Source organism: Pongo pygmaeus, chromosome 18 (assembly GCF_028885625.2).
Source record: "Pongo pygmaeus isolate AG05252 chromosome 18, NHGRI_mPonPyg2-v2.0_pri, whole genome shotgun sequence".
NCBI classification, from domain to species: domain Eukaryota; kingdom Metazoa; phylum Chordata; class Mammalia; order Primates; family Hominidae; genus Pongo; species Pongo pygmaeus.
The window spans coordinates 21528876-21555352 of NC_072391.2; the positions used below are offsets into that span (position 1 = coordinate 21528876).

A 26477-nucleotide genomic window follows, 5' to 3' on the forward strand; every position below is an offset into this window, starting at 1 on the left:
ACAAAACAAAAATATTATTCATGGTGCTTGTTAAAGGAAATGAGACAGGCTTTATTCCGGGGGGCTACTATAGTGGGGTTTTGCAATAGGGGACAGAGATTGGCCTTAGCTCCTAATGCAACAAGGAATAGTGTGAATTTATAGCCAAGTTGGGGTAGAAGAAGAATTTGATCAGATATTGAGGGCAACTGGATATGGAGGGGGATTCTGGCTCAATCAACTTGACAGAATTCTTGCTAAAACTGGGCGGTGCAAAAACAAACATGGAAATCCAATAGCTGAACGCTAGCTGGGGAGAACTCAGAGGAACCTGCCCAGAGTTTGGTCAAGGAGAGACTTTGTCACTTTCCATACTAGCTGAGATGTTCTGCTTGGAGAGTCAATGGAGGAGATGAGAAAGGGGTCAAATGGGTTAACTTGTCTATGACTTTGTGGCCCTGACGTTCTGTGACTATGGTAGCTTTTAAAGTTATATGTGGATACACATATTGCATAAACAATTTGGTTAAATATGTGAGTTAAAAAAATTTTAAACCATAACCTATGAAATTAAATTCTCAGATCTTCGTAATAGAGATTAAGAAATGTAAAGACAATCATTTAAAAACATTTTCTGCCTTCCCCCCGCTCCTATGTTCCTCTCCTTCAGATTTTTTTTCTTTTTAAGAGAGAGGGACTCATTCTGTTGCCCAGGCTGGAGTGCAGTGGCACGATTATAGCTCACTGCAGTTTTGAGCTCCTGGATTCAAGCGATCCTCCCACCTCAGCCTCTAGAATAGCTGGGACTACAGGCACACACCACCACATCCAGCAAATTTATTTATTTATTTATTTTGTAGAGATGGGGTTTCGCCATGTTGCTGAGGCTGGTTTCAAACTCCTGGGCTCAAGCAGTCCACCCATCTGTACCTCCCAAAGTGCTGGGATTACAGGCATAAGCCACCATGCCCGGCGGAGAGAATTTCTTAAAAGGAAAACGGATACTTTATTTTCAAAGGAGCAACAGTAAGACTATTATTGCAGCACAAAGATGAGCACAGAAGACACAGGGACCGTATCTTTAAAATGCTCAAAGAAGGCTGGGCATGGTGGCTCGTGCCTGTAATCCCAGCACTTTGGGAGGCCGAGGCAGGAGGATCACTTGAGCTCAGGAGTTTAAGACCAGTCTGGGCAACATAGGAAGACACCATCTCTCAAAAAAACTTTAAAAAAAAAAAGAAAAGGAAAAATTCTGTTTGGTTTCTATACATTTTACTATAAAGGCTCCAAGTGTGTTTTGTTTATTTGCTTTTGTACTTGTCCTGCTTGGGCCACAGATGTTTCTTGAGTCTGTAGCTTGATGTCTTTCTTTGGTTTTGGAAAAGTTTCACCTATTATCTCTTCAGAGACTGTTCTTACACATTCTCTCTCTCCTCCTCTTTGGGATTCCAGTTATATGTGTGTTAGGCCTTCTCTTCACGTTGCTTGTGTCTTTGAAATTCTGCCTGTCCGTCTTCCTGTGCTTTTTCTGCTCCATGCTTCAGTCTCCCCCTTTATTTTCCAGCTCACGAATCCTTTCTCTTGTTGAACCCTCAAGAAACCAATGAAAACACGGTGAGCTCTTCATCTCCTTTCTGCGTGGCTCCTTTCTCTTGCCCTATGCGGCTCAATGGGCAAATACCTTGAGGGGAAATCTGGGCTGGATTTCTGTCTTCTCTGTGCTCTCTCCTTTTCCTCCTGGCTGTCTTAATAGCCCTGAACTCCTGTTTATCTGTGCAGCTCTGTGAGGTTACCTTAGAGCCCTTTTAGCTGCTCTGCTGCCTCACAGCTGCCCTCTGCTTGGCGTCAGCCTCTTGTCCTGTGCTGAGAATTCACAAATGCCCTCAGCGGAAAGCTGGGCAAGGAGTGTTAGAGTCACCTTAGTGAGTTTCCCTTTGTTCTGGTGTGTGGCATGACAAGTCCAGTATGCTGGCAGCTCTTTATACCTTCAAATATATATATTTTTTGAGACGGAGTCTCACTCTTTCCCCCAGGCTGGAGTGCAGTGGCGTAATCTTAGCTCACTGCAAGCTCCGCCTCCTGGGTTCAAGCGATTCTCCTGCCTCAGCCTCCCAAGTAGCTGGGATTACAGGCATGTGCCACCATGCCCAGCTAATTTTTTGTATTTTTAGTAGAGACGGGGTTTCACCGTGTTAGCTAGGATGGTCTTGATCTCCTGACCTCATGATCTGCCTGCCTTGGCCTCCCAGAGTGCTAGAATTACAGTCGTGAGCCATCGTGCCCGGCCAAACAGATATTTTAAAATGTTGTGTTTCATTTTTTGTTTGCCATGGTGTCTCGCTCTGTGGCCCAGGCAGGCTGGAGTGGAGTGGTGTGATCTCGTTCACCGTGACCTCCACCTCCCAGGTTCAAGCAATTCTTCTGCATCAGCCTCCCAGGTAGCTGGGATTATAGGCATGCACTACCACACCCACCTAATTTTTGTATTTTTAGTAAAGATGGGGTTTTACCATGTTGACCAGTCTGGTCTCAAACTCCTGACCTCAAGCGATCCGCCCACCTAGGTCGCCCAAATTGCTGGGATTACAGGTGTGAGCCACTGCGTCTGGCCAAAAAATTTGTTTTTAAATGTAGTTTCTTTTTGACTTTGGTGGGAATATTGTGCTGTTCTAAACTACCTTGTCATTGAAGAAGTCTCATCAGAAGTTTTTAGCGTTTTAAGTACCCCCATCCACTAATTGGCTGTGTTTTGCTGTTTACCAGGCACTCCAGGAATAGGAACTACAAAGCTGAATTTGCATCATGCCGACTAGAGGCTGTACCATTGGAGTTTGGGGACTATCACCCTCTGAAACCCATAACTGTAAGTTTTGTTAAGGGTCTTTCTGAATGATATTCTTATCCCTTGAAATGAAAGACAATCTTCCTGAGTCTTTTCCATTTTGCCAGTGGTAGCCACTTTTGCATATGTGATTTTTTTTTTTTTTTTTTTTTTTTCAGACAGAGTCTTGCTCTGTCGCCCAGGCTGGAGTGCAGTGGTGGCTCACTGCAACCTCTGACCTCTACCTCCTGGGTTTAAGCGATTCTCCTGCCTCAACCTCCCGAGTAGCTGGGGCTATAGGCACACGCCACCATGCCTGGCTAAGTTTTTGTATTTTTTTAGTAGAGATGGGGTTTCACCATGTTGCCCAGGCTGGTCTCGAACTCCTGAGCTCAGATAGTCTGTCCACCTCCACCTCACAAAGATTACGGGCGTGAGCCACCGTGCCCAGCCTGATTTATTTTTGAGATGGAGTTTCACTTTGTAGCCCAGGCTGGAGTGCAGTGGTGCGATCTTAGCTCACGGCAACCTTTGCCTCCCAGGTTCAAGCGATTCACCTGCCTCAGCCTCCCAAGTAGCTGGGAGTACAGGCATGCACCATCACGCTTGGCTAATTTTTTTATTTTTAGTAGAGACAGGGTTTCGCCATTTTGGCCAGGCTGGTCTTGAACCCTTGACCTCAGGTGATCCACCCACCTTGGCCTCCCAAAGTGCTGGGATTACAGGAGTGAGCCACCTTGCCCGGCCTGCATATTTAAATCAACCAGTTTGTTCACTGCCTCTTTTTTGTAATATTGGCCTCACCCAGCACCATTTTTACTCCCTTCCTTCCTCCTTAGTGAGGTTGCCTTGTGAATGGGATGACTTTGTTCCTGATTTGGCTGTGTCAACAAAATGTATCTTGACTTTTAATTTTTGTATTTGGAATGTAAGAGTCACTCTAATTGCCAGCAGAGAGTGCTGTCCTGAATAGCATCTTAGTCTATCTGTGGGTTTATTTAAAAAATAAAACAAAAGCAGGCAAGAGACTTGGCTGGTTCCTCTCTGCCAGGTTGGTACTGTCTTATTAGCAAGTAATAGGAACTACACGGTTGTCATGTTGGGGAGAAGAGAAGATGTGATTGTCAGCATGGAGGCTCTGGAAATGCATGGAGATGATTGCATGAAGCAGAAGACCCCAAGACTGAGATTCAACCTCCCAGGACCCCTTCAATCCCCATGCTGTTGTGTGGCTGTGGGTGACCTCACCACAGCCACAGTTGCGTTCATTCTCAGGTGCACATTCCCCATGTTAAAAGAAAATTCTTGGCCGGGCTCCATGCCTCACACCCATAATTTCAGCACTTTGGGAGGCTGAAGCGGGTGGATCACCTGAGGTCAGGAGTTCGAGATCAGCCTGGCCAACATGGCAAAACCCCATCTCTACTAAAAATACAAAAATTAGCTGGGCATAGTGGCGTGTGCCTGTAGTCCCAACTACTCAGGAGACTAAGACAGGAGAATCACTTAAATCCAGGAGGCAGAGGTTACAGTGAGCCAGATCATGCCACTGCCCTCCATCCTGGGCAACAGAGAGAGACTCCGTCTCAAAAAAATAAAAGGAAAATTCTCAGCCAAATTAAATTTAATGGAGCTTAATTGAGCAAAGAATAATTCATGAATCGGGCAGCCTCCTGAGCCAGAGTAGGTTCAGAGAGGCTCCAGCACAATCACGTGGTAGAAGATTTATGGACACAGAAAGGAAAGTGACATTTAGAAAATAGAAGTGAGGTACAGAAACAGCCAGATTGGTTACAGTTCAGCATTTGCCTTATTTGAACCCAATTTGAACAGTTGGCCCCACCTTTTTTTTTCTTTTTTTTTGAGACGGAGTTTCACTCTTGCCCAGGCTGGAGTGCAATGGCACCATCTCAACTCACTGCAACCTCTGCCTCCCGGGTTCAAGCGGTTCTCCTGCTTCAGCCTCCTGAGTAGCTGGGACTACAGGTGCCCGCCACCATGCCCGGCTAATTTTTTTGTCTTTTTAGTAGAGACACGGTTTCACCATGTTGGCCAGGCTGGTTTCGAACTCCTGACCTCAGGTGATCCGCCTGCCTCAGCCTCCCAAAGTGCTGGGATTACAGGTGTGAGCCACTGTGCCTGGCCCAGTTGGCCCCCTTTAATTGGCCAAAACTTGGTGGTTGGCACAAGAGTAGGTTACACTCTGTTTACATGTCCGGTGAGGTTATAGTTCACTATGTGCAGAGAAACCTTTAGGCCAAACTTAAAATACATAAGGAGACAGCTTTAGGCTAAACTTGATTTAACACCCATACCATAACAGAATAGCTGAGAAGAGCTGCTGTAGCTCCAGGCCTATCCTGTTAGGTTAGCAACAGCGGCAGCAGGAAAATGCTTTTCTCAAGCAGTTTTCATTGACCCAGTTTTGTTATGCGCCCTACCCTGAACCAGCATTGGTGACCTGCTGTATAGAATAAGTTGATAGATTGGGGTAGGTCTAATGCTCACCTTGGGAACTGAGAACAGAGTTCACCCCACCAGGCCTGTAGGAACTGAGTGTGGGGGAGAGATGTTTTCTCAAATAAAAATTGGGGTATTAAGTATTAAGCCTGTGAGGTGGAGGAATGGGTGCCAGGCAGACAAAAACAGCAAATGTACCGCAATGGGAGGTGCTTCTCTGCCTCCTCTAAACTGCAGTTCAACTCCATTCAGGCAGCCATCACCGGCAGTTAGCATCTGACTCGACAGGTTTGAGGGCAAGGTCCTCAATGAGACAGCCCTGGCCAGGTGTGGTGGCTCATGCCTGTAATCCCAGCACTTTGGGATGCTAGATGGGAGGATCCCTTGGGCCCAGTTTCGAGACCAGCCTGGGCAACATAGTGATACCCCACCTCTACAAAAAGTAAAAAAAAAAAATTAGCAGAGTGTGATGGTGTGCTTGTAGTCCCATCTACTCGGGAGGCTGAGGCAGGAAGATTGCTTGTGCCCAGGATGTCCAAGGTACAGTGAACCGTGATCACACCATTGTACTCCAGGCTTAGTGATAAAGCGAGACCCTGTCTCCAAAAAAAAAAAAAAGACATCTTCAATTCAGAAACTCCAACTTTGCTACACATTGGGAGTTCCCATGCCTCCCTCCCTCATGTTCAATAATTTGCTATAATGGCTCACAGAACTAGGGAAACATTTACTTATACTTACCAGTTTATTATTTAGTATTTACTTATACTTACCAGTTTATTATTAAGGATATACAAAGAATACAGGTGAAGAGGTACGTGGGGTGAGGCCCAGGGGAAGGGGCACACAGAGCTTTCATGTCCCCTCCAGGTACCTCAATGTGTTCTTGTTCACCTACCTGGAAGCTCTTCAAACCCCCCCTTTTTTTTTTTTTTGAGACAGGGTCTCACTGTATCGCCCAGCTGCTGTGCAATGGCGCAGTCTCAGCTCACTGCAACCTCTGCCTCCCAAAACCCCATTTTTTATGGTTTTTTTTTTTTGAGGCATCGTTGCATAGGCATGATTGGTTATTAATTCAGTCTCCAGCCCTCTCACCTTCCCAAAGGATGGGGAGTGGGGCTGAAAGCTCCAAGCTTCTAATCATGGCTTGGTCTTTCTGATGACCAGACCCCATCCTGAAGCTCTGCAGGAGCCCATCGGGAGTCACCTTATTAGGACATAAGATGCTCCTATCACCCAGGAAATCTCCTAGGGTATTAGGAGCTCTGTGGGAGGAACTGGGGGCAGAGACCACATAAATTTAACAGCTTGGAGTGCAGTGGTGCGATCTCGGCTCACTGCAACCTCCACCTCCTGGGCTCCAGCCATCCTCCCGCTTCAGCCTTCTGAGTAGCTGGGACCACAGGCATGTACCACCACACCTGAATTATTTTCGTATCTTTTGTAGAGATAGGATTTCGCCGTGTTGCCCAGGCTGGTCTCAAACTCCTGGCTTCAAGTGATCCTTCTGCCTCAGCACCCCAAAGTGTTGGGATACAGGCATGAGCCACAGCACCCAGCAGAGAACTTAACTTTTATGAGGTGTTCAAGGGAGAAAGACAAAAAAAAGTACCTGGTTAAAGTAGAAATTCCCTACTTAGATGTTAGTTGTTGGTTTTGATTGGTAGTCTCTAGTTAGCGGGTAGTTGGCGATTTGCAACTGCTTAAGCTTAAGTTCCATTTTGCTACTTATATTGAGTTGGATTTTGGTTTGCTACATAGGGAACCCCAGGTGCTGTAGCCATCTCAGTCCAGTGACCTCTCAATTAATTTTTTTAACACTTCCTAACCCTAACTTCCTACTTTCCCTTCCTCGACAGCTGTGATCCTGAGTCATGTCCATTTCTTACAAAAGCTAAGCATCCCCTGCAGATGGATAAGTCTCTGCTGCAAATGAACCATCCATTCAACTACCAGAATGGGAGGAAAGTACCCACTGGAGTGTTTCACTGGGGAGAGTTGTGGGAGCTCCGTTTTACTTCCAGAAATTTTCCTCACAGGTCACAGAGTCAAAGACAAAGAAAGTGAACCGGAAAGGAAGCACTTCTTCCACGTCCTCCTCCTCCTCCAGCTCCGTGGTGGACCCGCTGAGCAGCGTCCTCGATGGGACTGACCCCCTCTCCATGTTTGCAGCCACTGCTGACCCCGCAGCCTTGGCAGCTGCCACGGTAATGCACCCCGGCCATGGTCGTCCAGTGGGGGTCGGTTTTGTGGGTGCAGGAATGGGTGGTTTTCTCGTGCCGTGCCCTTTTTTTTCCCCTAAGAGACAGAGTCTCACTCCGTCACCCAGGCTGGAGTGCAGTAGTGTGATCATGGCTCACTGCAGCCTCCAACTCTGGGGCTCAAGCAGTTCTCCCACCTCACCCTCCTGAATAGCTAGGATTATAGGTACACACTACTGTGCCTGGTTAATTTTTTATTTTGTTGTAGAGGCGGGGTCTTGCTGTGTTGCCCAGGGTGGTCTCGTACTCCAAGCCTCAAGCAATCCTCCCACCTGAGCCTCCTAAAGCTTCTTCTCCTTTTTTAAGTTGCACAAGTAATGCACACGGTACATTCTGGTTGGAACAGTTCAGGTCATCCTGACATGAGAGGCTGGTGTAGCTCTGTGAAGTCTTTTTGTTTCTTTTTTGTTTGAAAGCATTTTAAAATTTATTTTTATTTTTTAATTTAATTTAATTTTTTTTGAGACAGCCTTGCTGTGTCACCCAAACCGGAGTGCAGTGGTGCGATCTCACTGCAGCCTCCGCCTCTGGGTTCAAACAGTTCTCCCACCTCAGCCTGCCGAATTGCTGGGACAGGCATGCACCACCACGCCCAGCTAATTTTTGTGTTTTTTGGTAGAGATGGGCTTTCATCATATTGACCAGGCTGGTCTTGAACTCTTGACCTCAAGTGATCCACCTGCCTCAACCTCCCAAAGCACTGGGATTACAGGCGTGAGCCACTGCACCTGGCTCTTAAAATTTATTTTTAATTTTAATTTTATTCTTCTTATAAATCTTTTTACATAATTATATAAGTAAATCACTCATTTTGATGTGAAAAAGTCAGACACTACAGATAAAGTCACGTAGAGCAATCCTCATTCCAATCTCCACCCTGGCAGTTGTGAGAATGATGGCTGTAATGTGTCTTCTTCCATAGCTTTTCCCCTGTATTTTCACAGATACTTCCGACAGCAGTTTCTGAGCATTCCCATACATACTCATATATAAATAATTACAGCATCACCTTACTGCATGGCAGGCATTTTTTTGGGGTGCATTTCGTATCTGGTTCTCTTACTACCTTGTGAGAGGTGTTGGAATCCTCATTAAAGAGGCAGCTGTGGAGGGATAGAGATAACAAGTCACATCCAAGCTGGGATTGAAACCCGGCCGGTCTGACTTCAGAATACATGCTCTCAATCATCATCCTATGCTGTGTTTCATATATATATATATTTTTTTTTGAGATGAAGTCTCACACTGTCACCGGGGCTGGTGTGCAGTGGGGTGATCTCGGCTCACTGCAGCCTCCATCTCCCGGGTTCAAGCGATTCTCCTGCCTCAGCCTCCCGAGTGGCTGGGACTACAGGCACGTGCCACCACGCCCAGCTAATTTTTGTATTTTTAGTAGAGATGGGGTTTCACTATGTTGGCCAGGCTGGTCTCGAACTCCTGACCTCGTGATCCACCCACCTCGGCCTCCCAAAGTGCTGGGATTACAGGCATGAGCCACTGCACCTGGCCTCTGTTTCGTATATTATTTACCACTGTCACATAAATGGAACTGCTGTTTTGTGACTTGTTTTTTTGGAGATAGTCTTGTTCTGTTGCCTAGGCTGGACTGCAGTGGCATGATCATAGCTGGCTGCAGCCTTAAACTCCTGGGCTCAAACAATCCCCCTGCCTCAGCCTCTCGAGCAGCTGGGACTCCAGGTGTGCACCACTGCGCTCAGCTAATTTTGGATTTTTTGGTAGCGTCAGGGTCTCACTGTGTTGCCAAAGCTGGTCTCAAAGTCCTGGGGGCAAGCAATCCTCCTGCCTTGGCCTACCAGAGTGCTGGGATTACAGGCCTGAGCCACTGCACCCCACAACTTTTTTTTTTTAATTTAATTTTTTTTATTTCTTTTTTTTGAGACAGAGTCTCATTCTGTTGCCCAGGCTGGAGTGCAGTGGCACGATCTTGGCTCACCGCAACCTCTGTCTCCTGGGTTCAAGTGATTCTCCTGCCTCAGCCTCCCTAGTAGCTGGGATTACAGGCATGTGCCACCACACCTGGCTAATTTTTGTATTTTTTGTAGAGACAAGGTTTCGTCACGTTGGCCAGGCTAGTCTCGAACTCCTAACCTTAGGTGACCTGCCCACATTGGCCTCCCAAAGTGCTGGGATTACAGGTTTGAGCCATGCCGCCCAGCCAACTTTTTTTTTTTTTTTAACTTGACCATATGTTTTAGAGAACTATCCATGTTAGTACATTTAGAACAACCTTATTATTTTGACCAGCCTTATTGTATTCTAAAGACTGGATTTACCTACTTTAATTTGCCATTCCTCTACTGATGTATCCATCAGATAGAGGATATCCCAGATAGTTTCTGGGTTTTGCTGGTACAAACAGCAGTGCACCATGTGTCTCAAACATATACACATCTTGGTGCACGTCTGCAAGGCTTTCTGCAGGATAGCTTCCTAGAAGTTCTTTGCTGGTTGGCCAGGCACGGTGGCTCATGCCTGTAATCCCAGAACTTTGGGAGGCTGAGGCGGGCGGATCACGAGGTCAGGAGTTCGAGACCAGCCGGACCAACGTGGTGAAACCCCATCTCTACTAAAAATACAAAAATTAGCTGGGCGTGGTGGCACGCACCTGTAATCCCAGCTACTCGGGAGGCTGAGACAGGAGAATTGCTTGAACCCGGGAGGCGGAGATTGCAGTGAATAGAGATCACGCCTCTGCACTCCAGCCTGGGCAACAGAGCGAGACTCCATCTCTTTGCTGGCATAAGGCAATGTGTATTTAAGGTTTTGATGGCTATCACCAAATTGTCCTCCAAAAAGAGTTAACCAGTCTGTATTTGCACCAGTGATGTTGAAGAGGGGCCTGTTTCCCTGCATCCTTGCCAGCCTGACATCAGCCAGCATTTTAACTCTGACATTCTGATAGTTGAAAAAGTGGTCTTTTCCAACTATCCTTTCCTTAATTCATAATGAGTTTGAGCATTTTTTGGTACATTTATTGTCCACTTGTGATGAAATGGCCTGATTTTTTTTTTTTTTTTGAGATGGAGTCTTGCTCTGTCACTCAGACTGGAGTGCAGTGGTACAATCTTGGCTCACTGCAACCTCTGCCTTCCAGGTTCAAGAGATTCTCCTGCCTCAGCCTCCTGAGTAGCTGGGACTACAGGCATGTACCTGGCTAATTTTTGTGTTTTTAGTAGAGATGGGGTTTTACCATGTTGGCCGGGCTGGTGTTAAACCCCTGCCCTCAAGTGATCCGTCCACCTTGGCCTCCCAAAGTGCTGGGATTACAGGCGTCAGCCACCATGCCTGGCGCTGTAATTTTTTTTATGATAGTAAACCTTGAGACAGATCTCTTTTATTCCACAGTAAAGGACTATCTGCCTTCTATTTATATATGTATATATTTAAAGATTAAAATGATATTGCTGCTGAAGAGATTATCTTGCCTTTCTTTAGGACAGCTCCAGGAAGAAACGTGATAGAGATGATAACTCCATTGTAGGATCGGATTTTGAGCCTTGGGCCAACAAACGGGGAGAAATCCTTGCCCGGTACACCACTACCGAAAAGCTGTCTATTGTGAGTACCAGGAGACCCTCTCCCAGGGTCTACTTTGGAGTTAGTAGTAATTTCTTTTTGTTATGTTGCTTCAAGTCCTGGGCTCTGTAAGTTTCACTTATTTATTTATTTTTCTACTTCTCTTAAAAGCTCAAATATAAGGCTTCATGTAGTATGTCAGTGTTGTTGGCAGAAAAATGTGCTGACAGGTTTCCCAAAAAAATAGGTTAAGGATCAGGGATGTGGCACAGGCCAGAGAAAGAATTAGAACAGCAGAGTCTTGTCTTTGGGAGGAGGTTTGAATTATGAAGAGGGGAGGTCGGGCACGGTGGCTCATGCCTGTTATCCCAGCACTTTGGGAGGCCAGGGTGGGCAGATCACTTGAGGTGAGGAGTTCGAGACCAGCCTGGCCAACACAGTGAAACCCCATCTCTACTAAAAAAATTAGCCGGGCATGGTGGCGGGCACCTGTAATCCTAGCTACTCGGGAGATTGAGGCATGAGAATTGCTTGAACCTGGGAAGTGGAGGTTGCATTGAGCAGAGATCATGCCACTGCACTCCAGCCTTGGTGACAGAGTGAGACCCTGTCTCAAAAATAATTAATTAATTAATTAATTTTAAAAATGAATTAAGGGAGGAGAGCACAACACTGGAGGAGAAAGGTGTCACTCAGTAAGTCCTACATAGCTGGGTTTTCTCCTGGAGCTGGAAATGTACTGTTTCTCTGGATGGCCATTAGGTGAAGTAGTTGGCTTTGGCCTCAAGACACTTATGAAATTCGAGGCTTACCCTCCACTAGGCAAATTGCTATGGAAGGAAAGACTCAGGAGAGCTGAGACCAACCCAGTCAGGTTAATGCCTGTGTGAGTTAGGATTGGGTTCAGTTGCTTAGAACTAAAGCCCCTGCTAACATTGTAAACAAGAGTGACCCTGTATCCCTCCTTACACTGGAGAGAAGTCTCGAGGAGAGGAATCCAGGGCTGATTTGGCAGCTCCGAGGGCGTCAGGGTTCCGCCGCATTCTTTCTTATTCCTCGGCTGTGTTGAGTGTTGCCTCACATTCGTGTTGGTAGACGGAGGAAAGGGAAAGAAAGATGTGCCCCCTCCCATTTAGGAAGACTTCTTGGGGTCCCCCAACACTTTCAGTTACATTTATCTTGAAGGTGTGGTCATGGGCCACGCATAGATGCAGGGAGGCTGAGAAATGTAGCAGCGTGTCCATCTACACATGGGGCTGTGCCCCGGAGGAAACAGTGAACTCGGCAGGCCACGGGGAACGCTTGGCCACAACGCCTCTTCTCTTCATTTTTTCCTCCCAGGGTGTGTACTCATTGAACAGAATGACAGGCAGAATTGCTGGACTATTTAAATTGAGTCTTTTTTTTTTTTCTTTCAACTGTACAGAGTCAACTTAGAGCAGTGATTCTCAACCAGGAGTAATTTTTACCCCTGGGTCGTCATTTGGCAATATCTAGAGACATTTTTGACTGTCACAGTTCTGGGGGTGGTACTGACATTTATTGGGTGGAGGCCAGAGATGTGGCTAAACATCCAACGGTGCACAGAACTAATCTCCCACAAAAAGTTATCTGGCCTCAAATGGCAGTAGTGTAGAGGGTGATAAACCCTGATTCAGAGTAGGTTAAAAATAGTTCTATTATGTGACTCTGCTGGCATATCAAAAATTTTAGTATTTGTCTGCTGACTTTGAGAACCCTGACTTGAGTAGAAATTTGAATCTCCGGTGGTTTTTAGTGACTGTATTTTCCTTCTTTGAATACATATTTCTTTCTCTTGGGTATGTAAATGGCTTTGTTGGAAAACAATGAACATACTGCCTTAGATTTTTAAAATATTAATGAATTTTATGTCTCTGCAGAATCTGTTTATGGGATCTGAAAAAGGTAAGATGAGTTTGTTGTTGTTTTGATGGGAAAATTCTGGCATTACTTTTAATATAATTTTACAAAGGAAAAAAGTTTATGTGATATGATTCTGATGTTTGATTCAGTTGGAGCTGCTATTTCTTAGATTGTGGATAGACGTAGAAATAAAATACCTATTTAGAGCATGAATTAAAAAAATACCAAATACCAGCACGTTGGGAGGCCAAGGTGGGTGGATCACCTGAGGTCAGGAGTTTGGTACCAGCCTGGCCAACATAGTGAAATCCCATCTCTACTAAAAATACAAAAATTTGCTGGGCATGGTGGCGCACGCCCGTAATCCCAGCTACTCAGGAGGCTGAAGCAGGAGAATCGCTTGAACCTGAGAGGCGGAGGTTTCAGTGAGCCAAGATTGCACCATTGCACTGCAGCCTGGGTGACAGGAATGAAATATCGTCTTAAAAAAAAACAAAAAACGCCGGGCACGGTGGCTCTCCTGTGTAATCCCAGCACTTTGGGAGGCCAAGACAGGCAGATCACCTGAGGTCAGGAGTTTGAGACCAGCCTGGCCAACATGGTGAAACCCCATTTCTACTAAAAATACAAAACTTTGCTGGGCATTGTGGTACATGCCTATAATCCCAGTTACACAGGAGGCTGAGGCAGGAGAATCGCTTGAACCTGGGAGGCGGAAGTTGCAGTGAGCCGAGATTGCACTCCAGCCTGGGCAACAAGAGTGAAATTCCGTATTAAAAAAAAAAAAAAAATACGGCCTGGTGTGGTGGCTCACACCTGTAATCCCAGCAGTTTCGGAGGCCAAGGTGGGCAGATCACTTGAGGTCAGGAGTTCGCGACCAGCCTGGCCAACATGGTGAAACTCCGTCTCTACTAAAAAAAGAAAGAAAGAAAAAAAAATTAGCCAGGCATGGTGACAGACGCCTGTAATCCCATCTACTCAGGAGGCTGAGGCAGGAGAATCGCTTGAACCTGGGAGGCGGAGGTTGCAGTGAGCCGAGATCGCGCCATTGCATTCCATTCTGGGTGACAGAGCGAGACTCTATCTCAAACAAACAAACAAAAAAAACCAAAGAGGTTACTAGGAGTAAAACATAAGCTTACTGTTTAAGAATTACAGAGGAAGTAGTCTCCCCCTCATTGTGCCTCGTCACTGACCGGGGTTTAGAGAGGCTTTCCCTTGCCCTCAGTCTTTTCCCTTGTGCAATAAGGTATGTTGGTGAGGGGGGTCGCATGCTTAGTCTTATAGACCACTGGTCCCTGAATGCAGTTCTCAGCTTCTTCTCCTAAGACACACAGTCAGAAGCTCTGGACCAGGGTGTCTCCAACTGCCGTGTAGCAGGATTTCCTGAGGAACTTTTGTATGAATATAGATGCCTGGCCCCCACTTGCTCAATTAATCTTGCAGGATGGGACCCCAGAATTCCTATTTTGATGCCCCAAGGTGATTCTGGAGCAACTGACGGATCATGTGCTGCTGGGGTGCAGATGAGCACAATCATAGTTCATTGCAGGTCTCTGATGTGGCAGCTGCCACTCTCCCCACGGCTCTGCTGGGTGAGACAGCACGTTAGAAATCAAGAGAGTGGGAACAGCTTTGTTATGCACAGAATTTTTTTTTTTTTTTTTTTTTTTGAGATGGAATTTTGCTCTGTCACCCATGGTGCAGTGCAACCTCCGCCTCCTGGGTTCAAGCAATTCTCCCACCTCAGCCTTCTGAGTTACTGGGACTATAGGTGTGCACCACCAAGCCCAGCTAATTTTTGTATTTTTAATAGAGACAGGGTTTCACCATGTTGGCCAGGCTGGTCTCAAACTCTTGACCTCAAGTGGTCCACCCGCCTCGGCCTCCCAAAGTGCTGGGATTACAGGTGTGAGCCACCACGCCCAGCTTGTTATGGACAGAATTTTGATCCCAGACCATAAAAGGTAAATCATACCAGCATGTACCCACCAGTTTGTAAAGATCAAATAGAGTGATGATACCAAGTGTCTTAGTTTGTTTAGTGGTACTATAAAGGAATACCAGAGGCTGGCTAATTTATAAGGAAGAGAGGTTTACTTGGCTTATGGTTCCACAGGCTATATAAGAAGCATGGTGCAGCATCTGATGTTGGTGAGGGCCTCAGGCTGCTTCCACTTATGGTGAAAGCAAATGAGAGCAGGTATGTGCAGAGATTGCATGGCAAGAGAAGGGAGGAGAGAGAGGGAGAAGATGCCAGGCTTTTTTCAACAGCCACTTCTCATGGGAACTAAGAATAAGAACGCACTCATTACTGCAAGGATGGCACCAAGCCATTCATGATGGATCTTCCCCTACAACCCAGACACCTCCCACCAGGCCCCACCTCCAACACTGGGGATCACATTTCAACAGGAGACTTGGTATGAATATAGAGCAATAGGAGCTCTCATATGCTGCTGGTGGGAATGTAAAATGGCACAACCACCTTGTAGAACACTTTTGCATTTTTTATTTTATTTGAAGACAGGTGCTGTGGTCTGGTTGTTTGTGCCTAACCCCACTCCCCTGCCCCGTTTCATATGTTGAAATCCTAACCCCAAGATGATGGTATTAGGAGATGGGCCCTTTTCAGAGGTGATTAGGTCATGAGGGTGGAACCCTCATGAATAGGATTAGTGCCCTATAAAAGAGGTCCAAGGGCACTCCCCTCACCCCTTCCACCAAGTGAAAACACAGCAGGAGGGCATCATCTATGAACCAAACCGGAAAGCAGGCCCTCATCAGGCACTGGGACCTAATCTGCTGGGACCTTGATCTTGGACTTCCCAGCCTTTAGGACTGCGAGAAATACATTGCTCTTATTTATAAGCCACCCACTTTGTAGCATTTTGTTATAGCAGCTCAAAGGGATTAACACAATGAGCCAACCCTTTGATCCAGCATTCCACTACTAGGGGTATCCCCAGATCAGGGGTTGGTAAACTGCATGCTGCAAGTCAAGTCTGGTCCACTGCCTGTTTTTTAAGTACAGTTTTATAGGAACAGAGCCCTATCAATTTGTTTACGTATTATCTATGCCAGCTCTTGTGCTACAACAGTAGAGTTGAGTAGTTGGAGCAGACACTTTGTGACTCTCAAAACCTAAAACATTTGTCAGGCTTACAAAAAGAGTTCTGCAGCTCGACCCTAAGTCCACATTTCTTTTTTTTCTTTCTTTTTTTTTTTTTTTTTTTTTTTTGAGATGGAGGTTACAGTGAGCCGAGATCGTGCCACCGCACTCCAGCCTGGATGACCGAGTAAGACCCCATCTCAAAAAAAAAAAAGTACTAGAGCAGAGGCCCCCTTAAGATGGGGGAAGGATTCTGAAATAGATGGCCGCAGAGGGCAGCAGTCAGCTAGATGCATCGCCCTGCCTTGTGGCTGGCCTGTGGCCTGGGGGCCTTTCCTTCATCCCTCCACCAGTCCCTGCTGATGGCGAAATTGTGCTGACAGATGCTGGAAGGAGGCACAGCTAGTCCTGTTTGCTCGAAGAGAGGGCTTTGAAGCCCTAGTGTTTCCACCCTGGGTAGACAGTGAGATGGTTGTTTTGTTAGCAGAAGAGCACAATTCTACGCTGTGAGTAAGAGCCTAAGAGAGCCTTTTGTTCATAGAAAACAATTAAATGATGGATTTTTGGCATCTTTATCTGGACTGCCTTTCTTTAGGAATAAACAGATGATACAGAGCAAAGTTTCTAAATCTCAAATGCAGCAGTTAACCTCTTTGAGGCTGGCCCACTGGGCTCCCAGGGGCAGCTTCTAAGTGGGAAATGTTTCGATGGAATTCTGGTTACATAAGGAAGTTGCTTTGAAAATCTGGGATAGTTTTCTGTAATGGAATCATTCCCTTGTGTCTTTATTCACGATGAAGTGTAGAGTGAAAGATGCCTCCACTGGGGGTATTGGTGCACGAGAAAAGCCACCTGTGTGACGTAAATTCATTCTGTTTAGGCAAAGCTGGGACTGCCACGTTGGCAATGTCAGAGAAGGTTCGGACCCGGCTGGAGGAGCTGGATGACTTTGAGGAGGTGAGCAAGTCATTTGTGGAGTGCAGGGAGTGGGAGAGCTTTTCCTTCCTTCTGCCAAGTGAGATCAACCTCGGTGGCTGCTCTTTGATTAATTCCCGGGCTGTGCATTGTGCTTGGTCCTCTCGAGGCAATGACTCCATCCAGGGAAGGGTGCCAGGGTGCAGTTGGCCGAGCTCACGGAAGCCTGACTGGGGGCTGCTTGTCTAGAGGCCTCTTTTCTCATTGTGATGCCTGAGCAAGGCTGGGTCGCCTAGCGACAGTGTCTAATGGTAAAAACCAACTGCAAGGCTGGGCACGGTGGCTCACGCCTGTAATCCCAGCACTTTGGGAGGCCAAGGTGGGAGGATCACCTGAGGTCAGGAGTTCGAGACCAGCCTGGCCAACATGGTGAAACCCTGACTCTACTAAAAATACAAAAATTAGCCAGGCGTGATGGTGGGTGCCTGTAATCCCAGCTACTCGGGAGGCTGAGGCAGGAGAATTGCTTAAACCTGGGAGACAGAGGTTACAGTGAGCTGAGGTCGCGCCACTGCACTCCAGCCTGGGCGAAAGAGCAAGACTTTGTCTAAAAAAAAAACACCCAACTGGAGTCACCTCCCTGAGAAGCAGCCTTATGGAGTACAAAGACCTTGCTTTGCAACAGACGCTGCTCCGGCTGGCTGGATATGGCCCACAGGAATCTTTTAATTGGCCTACATGTACTTTGAAGAAAAAGTGAGTCTTTTGCCAACACTTAAACATTGGTAAATGTAACCAACAAATACAGAATTTCTTGAAAAAAAAATCTTGGCCAGGTGCGGTGGCTCATGCCTGTAATCCCAGCACTTTAGGAGACCAAGGCAGGTGGATCTCCTGAGGTCAGGAGTTCAAGGCCAGCCTGGTCAACGTGGTGAAACCCTGTCTCTACTAAAAATACAAAAATTAGCTGGGCATGGTGGCGGGTACCTGTAATCCCAGCTACTCGGGAGGCTGAAGTAGGAGAATTGCTTGAACCCAAGAGATGGAGGTTGCAGGTCACTCTTGTCACCCAGGCTGGAGTGCAGTGGTGCGATCTCAGCTCACTGCAACCTCTGCCTCCTAGGTTAAAGCAATTCTCCTGCCTCAGCCTCCCGAGTAACTGGGATTATAGGCACGTGCCACTGTGCCCAGCTAATTTTTGTATTTTTAGGTGAGACAGGGTTTCACAGTGTTGGCCAGGCTGGTCTCAGACTCCTGACCTCAAGTGATCCACTCGCCTCGGCCTCCCAATGTGCTGGGATTACAGACGTGAGCCACCATGCCCGGCCTACTCTTATTTCTTTAATAAAGAGTTTTTCACTTTGGATTGTAGGAAATATACATATAAACATTTGGTTCCAGGTCTCATCACCTGTGTTCGCATGACCTTCATTCCTGTGAGTTGTGTGAAGAGCCTCTTAACAATAGCTCAGGGTTAAGGAGCATCTACTGTGCACTAGGGACCGTGCCAAGTCTTTACTTACATGGTCATTTCATCCCCGTGACGATCCCTTGCTCAGCTGCCAAGGGTTTTTGCTATGGTTGTCTTTCTGTCCTGATTACTCTCTCCTTGGTCTAATTAACACCACCACACTCTGCAGTGCCTGTACTCCCCTGAGAGTTTGTCTCAAGTATCACTCCTCTAGGAAGCCATTCCTGATCCCCCCATCACAGTTTACAGTCCATTTCTTTGTTACCATATTTCTTCCAATCTGAGATGTACCATTTCTCTCACATTTGAATATCTCTGAAATTGGGGTATATGTTCCTCAGTTGGTTCCTGTCAGTGATCAGCATATTTTTCTTCCTTAGTAGCCCATGAAACAGTTGCACTTTTTTCAATGGGCACCTCAGATCCAGTATATGTGTCCCCATAGAATTGTGTTTTCTCCTGAGCATTTATCTCAGTTTGAGTTAATATCCATCTGTCTTCAGAATCTTAAGCTCCATTAGGGCTGAAATACCCTGTCATGTCTTATTGCTTGGGAATCTTGAGCAAAAATGTCTTTGTATCTCAAGCATCTAGTCCTATGTCCTGCACACAGGAGGCCCACAGTTGGTTGAATGAGGTAAGTCTTGTTACCTCAATTCACAGATGAGGCTGTGAGAGGAAAGTAGCTCACCCAGGGTCACAAAGCTACTGGGTGACCGAGCTGGGAGGTGGCTTAGGTCTGACTTGCTTCCAAGGCCAGCCTTTCAACCCACAGCACTCTGTCCATCTTTGTCAGAAAACTCAAAAGAACCTCTTTGACTGCAAATTACAAGGCAAAGCGGTCAATCGTGGCGGGGATATGAGGAAAATTTAGAGACCAAAACTCAGCCAATACCTAGTATTCTTTATAAGGGTGTAGTCGAGCAATGTTTTTCCTGCTATGCCTTCACCTTCTGCCTTCTCCCCACAGGGTTCCCAAAAGGAGCTGTTGAACTTGACTCAGCAGGATTACGTGAACCGCATAGAGGAGCTCAACCAATCGCTGAAGGATGCCTGGGCCTCAGACCAGAAAGTGAAGGCTCTAAAAATAGTCATCCAGGTTAGATCTAGTGATCCCCCCGCCCCCACCCAGAATTTCCTATGTAAAATTCCACTGTGAGACTTAGAGTTTTCAGGGGCCTACCTGCAGGGTCTTACTCTTGTTTTTTCACCCCTTTCCTTTTCATATACTTCCTGTGAAAAGCTGTGATTATGAATCTGTGTTTTTATGAGATGGCTAATCCCAGGATTACCATATGCAGCTGCACAGGTTGTGCACTGCACAACTCCAGGGAGCACTCTTCACCCTAGGTTACAGAACTGATGATACCCCATGTGTTGTGCAGTACATTAACCATGGTGCAACCCCTGACACATTTATGATTTGTACACACTAAAGATTGAGCAACTTTCTATCGGGATTCCTTGACCACATTGGCTTGGTATCTTTGGGATTAATGACGTGTGTCCCTAATAAATGAATATTTCAGACATATTATGCATGCTTATGTGACAAGGAGAAGTTTACAGCATTGGGAGAGGTACATACATTGAATCTTCTTTGTTGATGAATTGGTTAAGCCAGTGACAATTCTTGAACCACAAGAACGAGTACTATGTGGAAAATAGCTTATATTTCTTGGTCCTAAAGATCCTGCTGTCTCAGCAAAATGTGCTCAGAAGCACATTTGGAAAGGAATAATTCATTAAGTTATCATTTTCAGAGCAGAGTCAACGAAGGATTTCTGAACTGCCATTTTAGTTCAAAAGGACAGATCCCATTCTCATTCCATGTTATGATAATGTGACATTTGTTTTCTCATCTGTTCTTTTGAAAGATAGGAGAGTCCGGGAGTCTTCACACTGGACACTTGAAGTCTTTTAAGATGACTCCTTGTATAGTAGGGGTGATTTCTTTGGTGTTTCATGTTGAGAGGCAAACCCACGCCTGTTTCTCTTCAATCGCTGTTGTTAGTTTACAGAGTAAATAGTCCCGAAGGCCAGGCCTCTCATCCTGGAAGCCCGTGGAGAGGGTTGCTAGCTGAGTGTCTTGAGTGAGAAACTATCTGAACTAACAAGTGCTTCTTCACAATATTTGCATTGGCAGCATCTCTCCACAGATTATTGTAGTTTAGAACCGTGTCTTCCAAGAGGTTTACATCTGGGGGAGATTTGATTCATGTCTTCACAAACAAAATAATCATAAGTGTGTTTCATCAACTCCACATCTGGCTAATAGTAACGATTCAACAATACATTAAGGACTGCCTTCTTTATCCAAAAGACATAGTCAAGGCCGGGCACAGTGGCTCACATCTGTAATCCCAGCATGTTGGGAGGCTGAGGCGGGTAGATCACTTGAGCCCAAGAGTTTGAGACAGCCTGGCCAACATGGTGAAACCCGTCTCTACTAAAAATACAAAAATTAGCCAGGCTAATTTGCTATATGGTGAAGTTTTTTTGTGTGTGTTGGGGGGGTGGTACCCGGTGGCTGCTTTATTAAGGCATATTTTACATATCATAAAGTCCACCCATTATAAGTGTGTAATTCATTGATTTTTTTTTACTGAATTTATAGAGTTGTACAACTAACACGCAATCTAGTTTTAAAACATTTTTATACCTCCCCAGATTCCCCCAAGCCTGTTTGTAATCAAACCCCACTGCCATACCCAACCCCAGAAAACCACAAGTCTGTTTTCTGCCTCTATAAATCTGCCTTTCCTGGATATTTCATATACATGGGATTATTCAATAGATAATCTTTTGGATCTGGCTTCTCTCACATAGTATAATGTGCCTTTTTAATTGATACATAATAATTCTACATATTTATGGGGTACAGAGTGATATATTTTGATACATGTATCCCATGTGTAATGATCAAATCCAAGTAATTCGCATATTCATCACCTCACACATCTCTGATTTCTTTGTGTTGGGAACATTCAAAATCTTCTCCTCTAGCTATTTGAAAATACACAATAAGCGGGGCCTGGTGGCACACCCCTGTAATCCCAGTTACTTGGGAGGCTGAGGCACGAGAATTGCTTGAACATGGGAGGTAGAGGTTGCAGTGAGCTGAGATCGCACTACAGCACTCCAGCCTGGGTGACAGAGTGAGATTGTCTCAAAAAAAAAAAAAAAACCAGAAAGAAAAGAAAATACACAATAAATTTTGAACTATAGTCACCCTAGGTGCTATTGAACACTAGAACTTATTCCTCATGTGTAGCTGTCATTTTGTACCTGTTAACCAACCTCTTTGTTCTCCCCTTGCCCCACCCTTCCCAGCCTCTAGTTGTCGCTGTTCTACTCTCCACTTCTATGAGCTCAACTTTCATAGCTCCCACATATGAGTGAGGACATGCAGTATTTATCTTTCTGTGCCTATTTCACTTAACGTGATGGCTTCCAGGCTCATTCGTGTTGCTGTGAATTACAGTTTCTTTTTTTTATGGCCAAATAATATTCCTGTGTGTGTACCCTGTTTTCTTTATCCATTCATCCATTTGTGTACATTTAGATTGATTTCATATCTTAGCTATTGTGAATAGTGCTGCAATAAACATGGTACTGCTGGTATTTCTTTGATATACTGATTTTCTTCTCTTTAAATGATAACCAGTTGTGGGATTGCTACATCATATGGTAGTTCTATTTTTAGTTTTTTGAGAAATTTCCATACTGTTTTCTAGAATTGTTACACTAGTTTACGTTTCCACCTACAGTGTATAAGAGTTCCCTTTTCGGCTGGGTGTGGTGGCTCACGCCTGTAATCCCAGCACTTTGGGAGGCTGAGGCAGGTGGATCACCTGAGGTCAGGAGTTCAAGACCAGCCTGGCCAACATGGTGAAACCCCATCTCTACTGAAAATACAAAAATTAGCTGGACATGGTGGCAGTTGTCTGTAATCCCAGCTACTTGGGAAGCTGAGGCAGGAGAATCGCTTGAACCCAGGAGGCAGAGGTTGCAGTGAGCCAGGATTGCACCCTTGCACTCCAACATGGGCGACAAGAGCAAAACTCTGTCTCAAAAAAAAAAAAAAAAAAAGAGTTTCCTTTTCTCTGTATTATCAGCATTTTTTTTTCTTTCTTTTTGTTTTTTTTTTAATTAAGAGATGAGGTTGCCCAGGCTAGAGTGCAGTGACTAGTCACAGGCATGATCATTCTGCATTACAGCCTAGAAATCCCAGACTCAAGTGATCCTCCCACCTCAGCCTCCCAAGTAGCTGGGACTATAGGCACATACCACCATGCCCAGCCTATTTTTGTCTTTTTGATAGTAGCCATTTTCATGTGGTTTTCATTTGATGATTCCCCTGATGATGAGTGATGCTGAGCATATTTTCACATACTTGTTGGCTAATTTGTGTATCATCTTTTGAGAAATGTCTCTTCAGCTCTTTTGTCCATTTTTTAATTGGATTATTTTCTTTAGCATAATATGTTTGAGGTTCATCCACATCATAGTACATGTGGGTACTTTGTTCCTTTTTACTGCTGAATTGTATTCTAATGTGTGGTTATCTTAACAAGTTGATGGGCATTTGGGTTGTTCCCACTCTCTGGCTGTTATGAATAATGCTGCTCTGCACATTTGCATACAATTATTTGCGTGGACTTACATTTTTATTACTCTTAGGTAAAATTTTAGGAATGGAATTGCTGGGTCATATGGTAAGTTAGGATTAACTTGTTGAGAAACTGCCAAACTATTTTCCAAATGGCTGCACCACTTACATGAGGGTTCTAATTCCTCCACATCTTCTCTGACACTCGGCGTTGTCCATCTTTTTTTTTTCTGTTTTCTTTTTTTTTTGAGACAGGGTCTCTCTCACCCAGGCTGGAGTGCAGTGGTGTGATTATAGCCTACTCCAGCCTCAAACTCTGGCCTCAAGCAATCCTTCCGCCTCAGCCTCCCAAGTAGCTGGGACTACAATTAGCCACAACCATGCCCAGTTTATTTTTTAAAACATTTTTGTAGAGACAGGGCCATGGTGTGTTGCTCAGTCTGGTCTTGAATTCCTGGCTTCAAGTGATCTTCCCATCTCAGCCTCCCAACGTGCTGGGATTACGGGTCTGAGCCATCACACCTGGCCTATCACTTTTGTTATAACCCTCCTACCATCCTAGTGGGTTTGAAGTGGTACCTCATTGTGGTTTTAATTTGTATATCCCTAACAGTGATGTTGAGCATCTTTGTACATGCTTATTGGACATTTGTATATCTATAGTGAAATGTCTATTCAAGGCCTGCCCATTTAAAAATTGTGTTATTTGGTTGAGTTGTAACAATTTTTTTTTCTTTGGGAGACAGGGTCTTGCTCTGTGACTCCAGATGGAGTGCAGTGGTGCCATCACAGCTCACTATAGCCTTGACCTCCTGGGTTCAAGTGATCCTCCCGTCTCAGCCTCCCCAGTAGCTAGGACTATAGACATGTGCTGCCACACCTGGCTAATTTTTAAATTTTTTGTAGAAACGGAGGGTTTTACTTTGTTGTGCAGGCTGGTCTCAAACTCCTGTGCTCAAGCGATCCTTTCACCTTGGCCTTCCAAAGTGCTAGAATTAGAGGCATGAGCCAATGCACCTGGCCAGTTGTAACAATTCTTTATATATTTCTGACACTATTTCTTTGTCAAGAATAGGATCTCCTAGTCTGTGGCTTGTCTTTTTGTTTTCATAATTGTGTCTTTGAAGTGCGGAAGTATGTATGTATGTATGTATGTATTTTTTTGAGACAGAGTTTCGCTCTCGTTGCCCAGGCTGGAGTGCAGTGGCGTGATCTCAGCTCACTGCAACCTCCGCTTCCTGAGTTCAAGCGATTCTTGTGCCTCAGCCTCCTGAGTAGCTGGGATTACAGGCGCCCGCTACCACGCCCAGCTAATTTTTGTATTTTTAGTAGAGATGGGGTTTTGCCATGTTAGCCAGGCTGGTCTCGAACTCCTGACCTCAAGTGATCCACCTGCCTTGGCCTCCCAAAGTGCTGGGATTACAGGCGTGAGCCACTGTGCCCAGTCAGAAGTTTTTACTTTCAGCTCCATTCTCAATTTTCTCATTTTAGCTTATGCTTTTGTAGTTGTATCTAAGAACTCTTTGCCTAGCTCAAGGTCATGAAGATTTTTTTGTTTTCTTCTAGAAGTTTTATAATTTTAGCACTTACATTTAGGTCAATGGTTCATTTTGAATTACTTTTTATGTATGCTATAAGGTAAGGATCTAAATAATTTTTTTTTGCATGTGGAGCTACAGTTGTCTCAGCAACATTTGTTGAAAAGACTATTGTATTAGTCCATTTTTGCATTGCTATAAAGAACTACCTAAGACTGGGTAATTTATGAAGAAAAGAGGTTTAATTGACTCACAGTTCTGCAGGCTGTATAGGAAGCATGGCTGCGGAGGCCTCAGGAAACTTAAAATCATGGCGGAAGGCAAAGGGGAAGCAGGTACCTCTTTCCATAGCAGAGCAGGAGAGAGAGAGAGAGAGAGAACGAACAGGGAGGTGACACAGGTTTTCCAACAACCAGATCTCATGAGAACTGTCTCACAGGAACAGCAAGGGGGAAGTCTGCCCTCATGGTTCAGTTACCTCCCACCAGGCCTTTCCTCCAACACTGGGGATTACAATTCGACATGAGATTTGGGTGGGAACACAGAGCCAAACCATATTAACTATGTTTTTCTCTACTGAGATCTTGGCAGTTTTGTTAAAAATCAATTGACCAAGGCCGGGCATGGTGGCTCATGCCTGTAATCCCAGCACTTTGGGAGGCCGAGGTGGGTGGATCACCTGAGGTCGAGAGTTCACGACCAGCCTGACCAACATGGAGAAACCCTGTCTCTACTAAAAATACAGAATTAGCTGTGTGTGGTGGTGCATGCCTGAAATCCCAGCTACTTGAGAGGTTGAGGCAGGAGAATCGCTTGAACCCAGGAGGCGGAGGTTGCGGTGAGCCAAGATCGTGCCATTACACTCCAGCCTGGGCAACAAGAGTGAAACTCTGTCTCAAAAAAAAAAAAAAAATTAATTGACCACTGGTGGCAAATTCAGACTACTTAAAAAACAAAAAAGCAAAAATCAATCGACCATAAATCTAAGAGTTTATTTCTGGACTCTCACTGTCATTCTATTGATCCGTAAGTCAATCCTTATGCCAGTTCCACATTGTCTTTTTTTCTTTTTTTGAGACAGAGTCTTGCTCTGTCACCAAGGCTGGAGTGCAGTGGTGTGATCTCTGCTCACTGCAACCTCTGCCTCCCAGGTTCAAGCGATTTTCATGCCTCAGCCTCCCCAGTAGCTGAGATTTTAGGTGTGCGCCACCACACTTAGCTAATTTTTGTATTTTTAGTAGAGGTGGGGTTTCACCATGTTGGCCAGGGTGGTCTCGAACTCCTGACCTCAAGTGATCCACCCACGTCGGCCTCCCAAAGTGCTGGAATTAAAGGCATGAGCCACTGTGCCTGGCCAGTTCCACATTGTTTTGATTACTATGGCATTATAGCAAGTTTGAAACTGGGTAATATAAGTATTTATTTATTTATTTATTTATTTATTTATTCTTTGAGACAGAGTCTTGCTCTGTTATCCAGGCTGGAGTGCAGTGGCATCATCTTGGCTCGGCTCACTGAAACCTTCACCTCCCAGATTCAAGCGATTCTCCCGCCTCAGCCTCCCGAGTAGCTTGGATTACAGGCATCTGCCACCATGCCCGGCTGATTTTTGTATTTTTAGTAGAGACAGGGTTTCACCATGTTGGCCAGGCTGGTCTCAATTCAAACTCCTGACCTCAGGTGATCCACCCACCTTGCCCCCACAAAGTGCTGGGATTAAGGCATGAGCCACCGTGCCTGGCCTGGGTTGTATAAGTCTTTTAACTTTTTTCTTCTTCTTCTTTTTTTTAATTATTTTCACTGTTCTGGGCCCTTTGCATTTCTGTATGAATTTTAGGATCAGCTTGTCAATTTTTACAAAATAAAAAAAATCTTCTGGGATTCTG

General features: G+C 45.3%; 1 protein-coding gene across 3 annotated transcripts in view; it reads left to right on the forward strand.

Annotated features, from left to right (window-relative positions):
- Nucleotides 1-26477, forward strand: part of VPS35L (VPS35 endosomal protein sorting factor like) — a 145062-nt gene that overhangs the window by 6512 nt on the left and 112073 nt on the right. The window contains exons 1-7 of one of the 3 annotated variants that reach the window (XM_063655225.1): nt 1544-1593; nt 2743-2842; nt 7300-7467; nt 10978-11100; nt 12960-12984; nt 16936-17012; nt 19412-19540. In XM_063655225.1, the coding sequence (XP_063511295.1) occupies nt 1583-1593; nt 2743-2842; nt 7300-7467; nt 10978-11100; nt 12960-12984; nt 16936-17012; nt 19412-19540 (633 nt within the window). In that variant the 5' untranslated portion in view covers nt 1544-1582. Of the gene's footprint in view, nt 1-1543; nt 1594-2742; nt 2843-7299; nt 7468-10977; nt 11101-12959; nt 12985-15067; nt 15147-16935; nt 17013-19411; nt 19541-26477 lie in introns of those variants that run through there. The other 2 variants (XM_054454196.2, XM_063655226.1) reach the window with 2 other exon arrangements.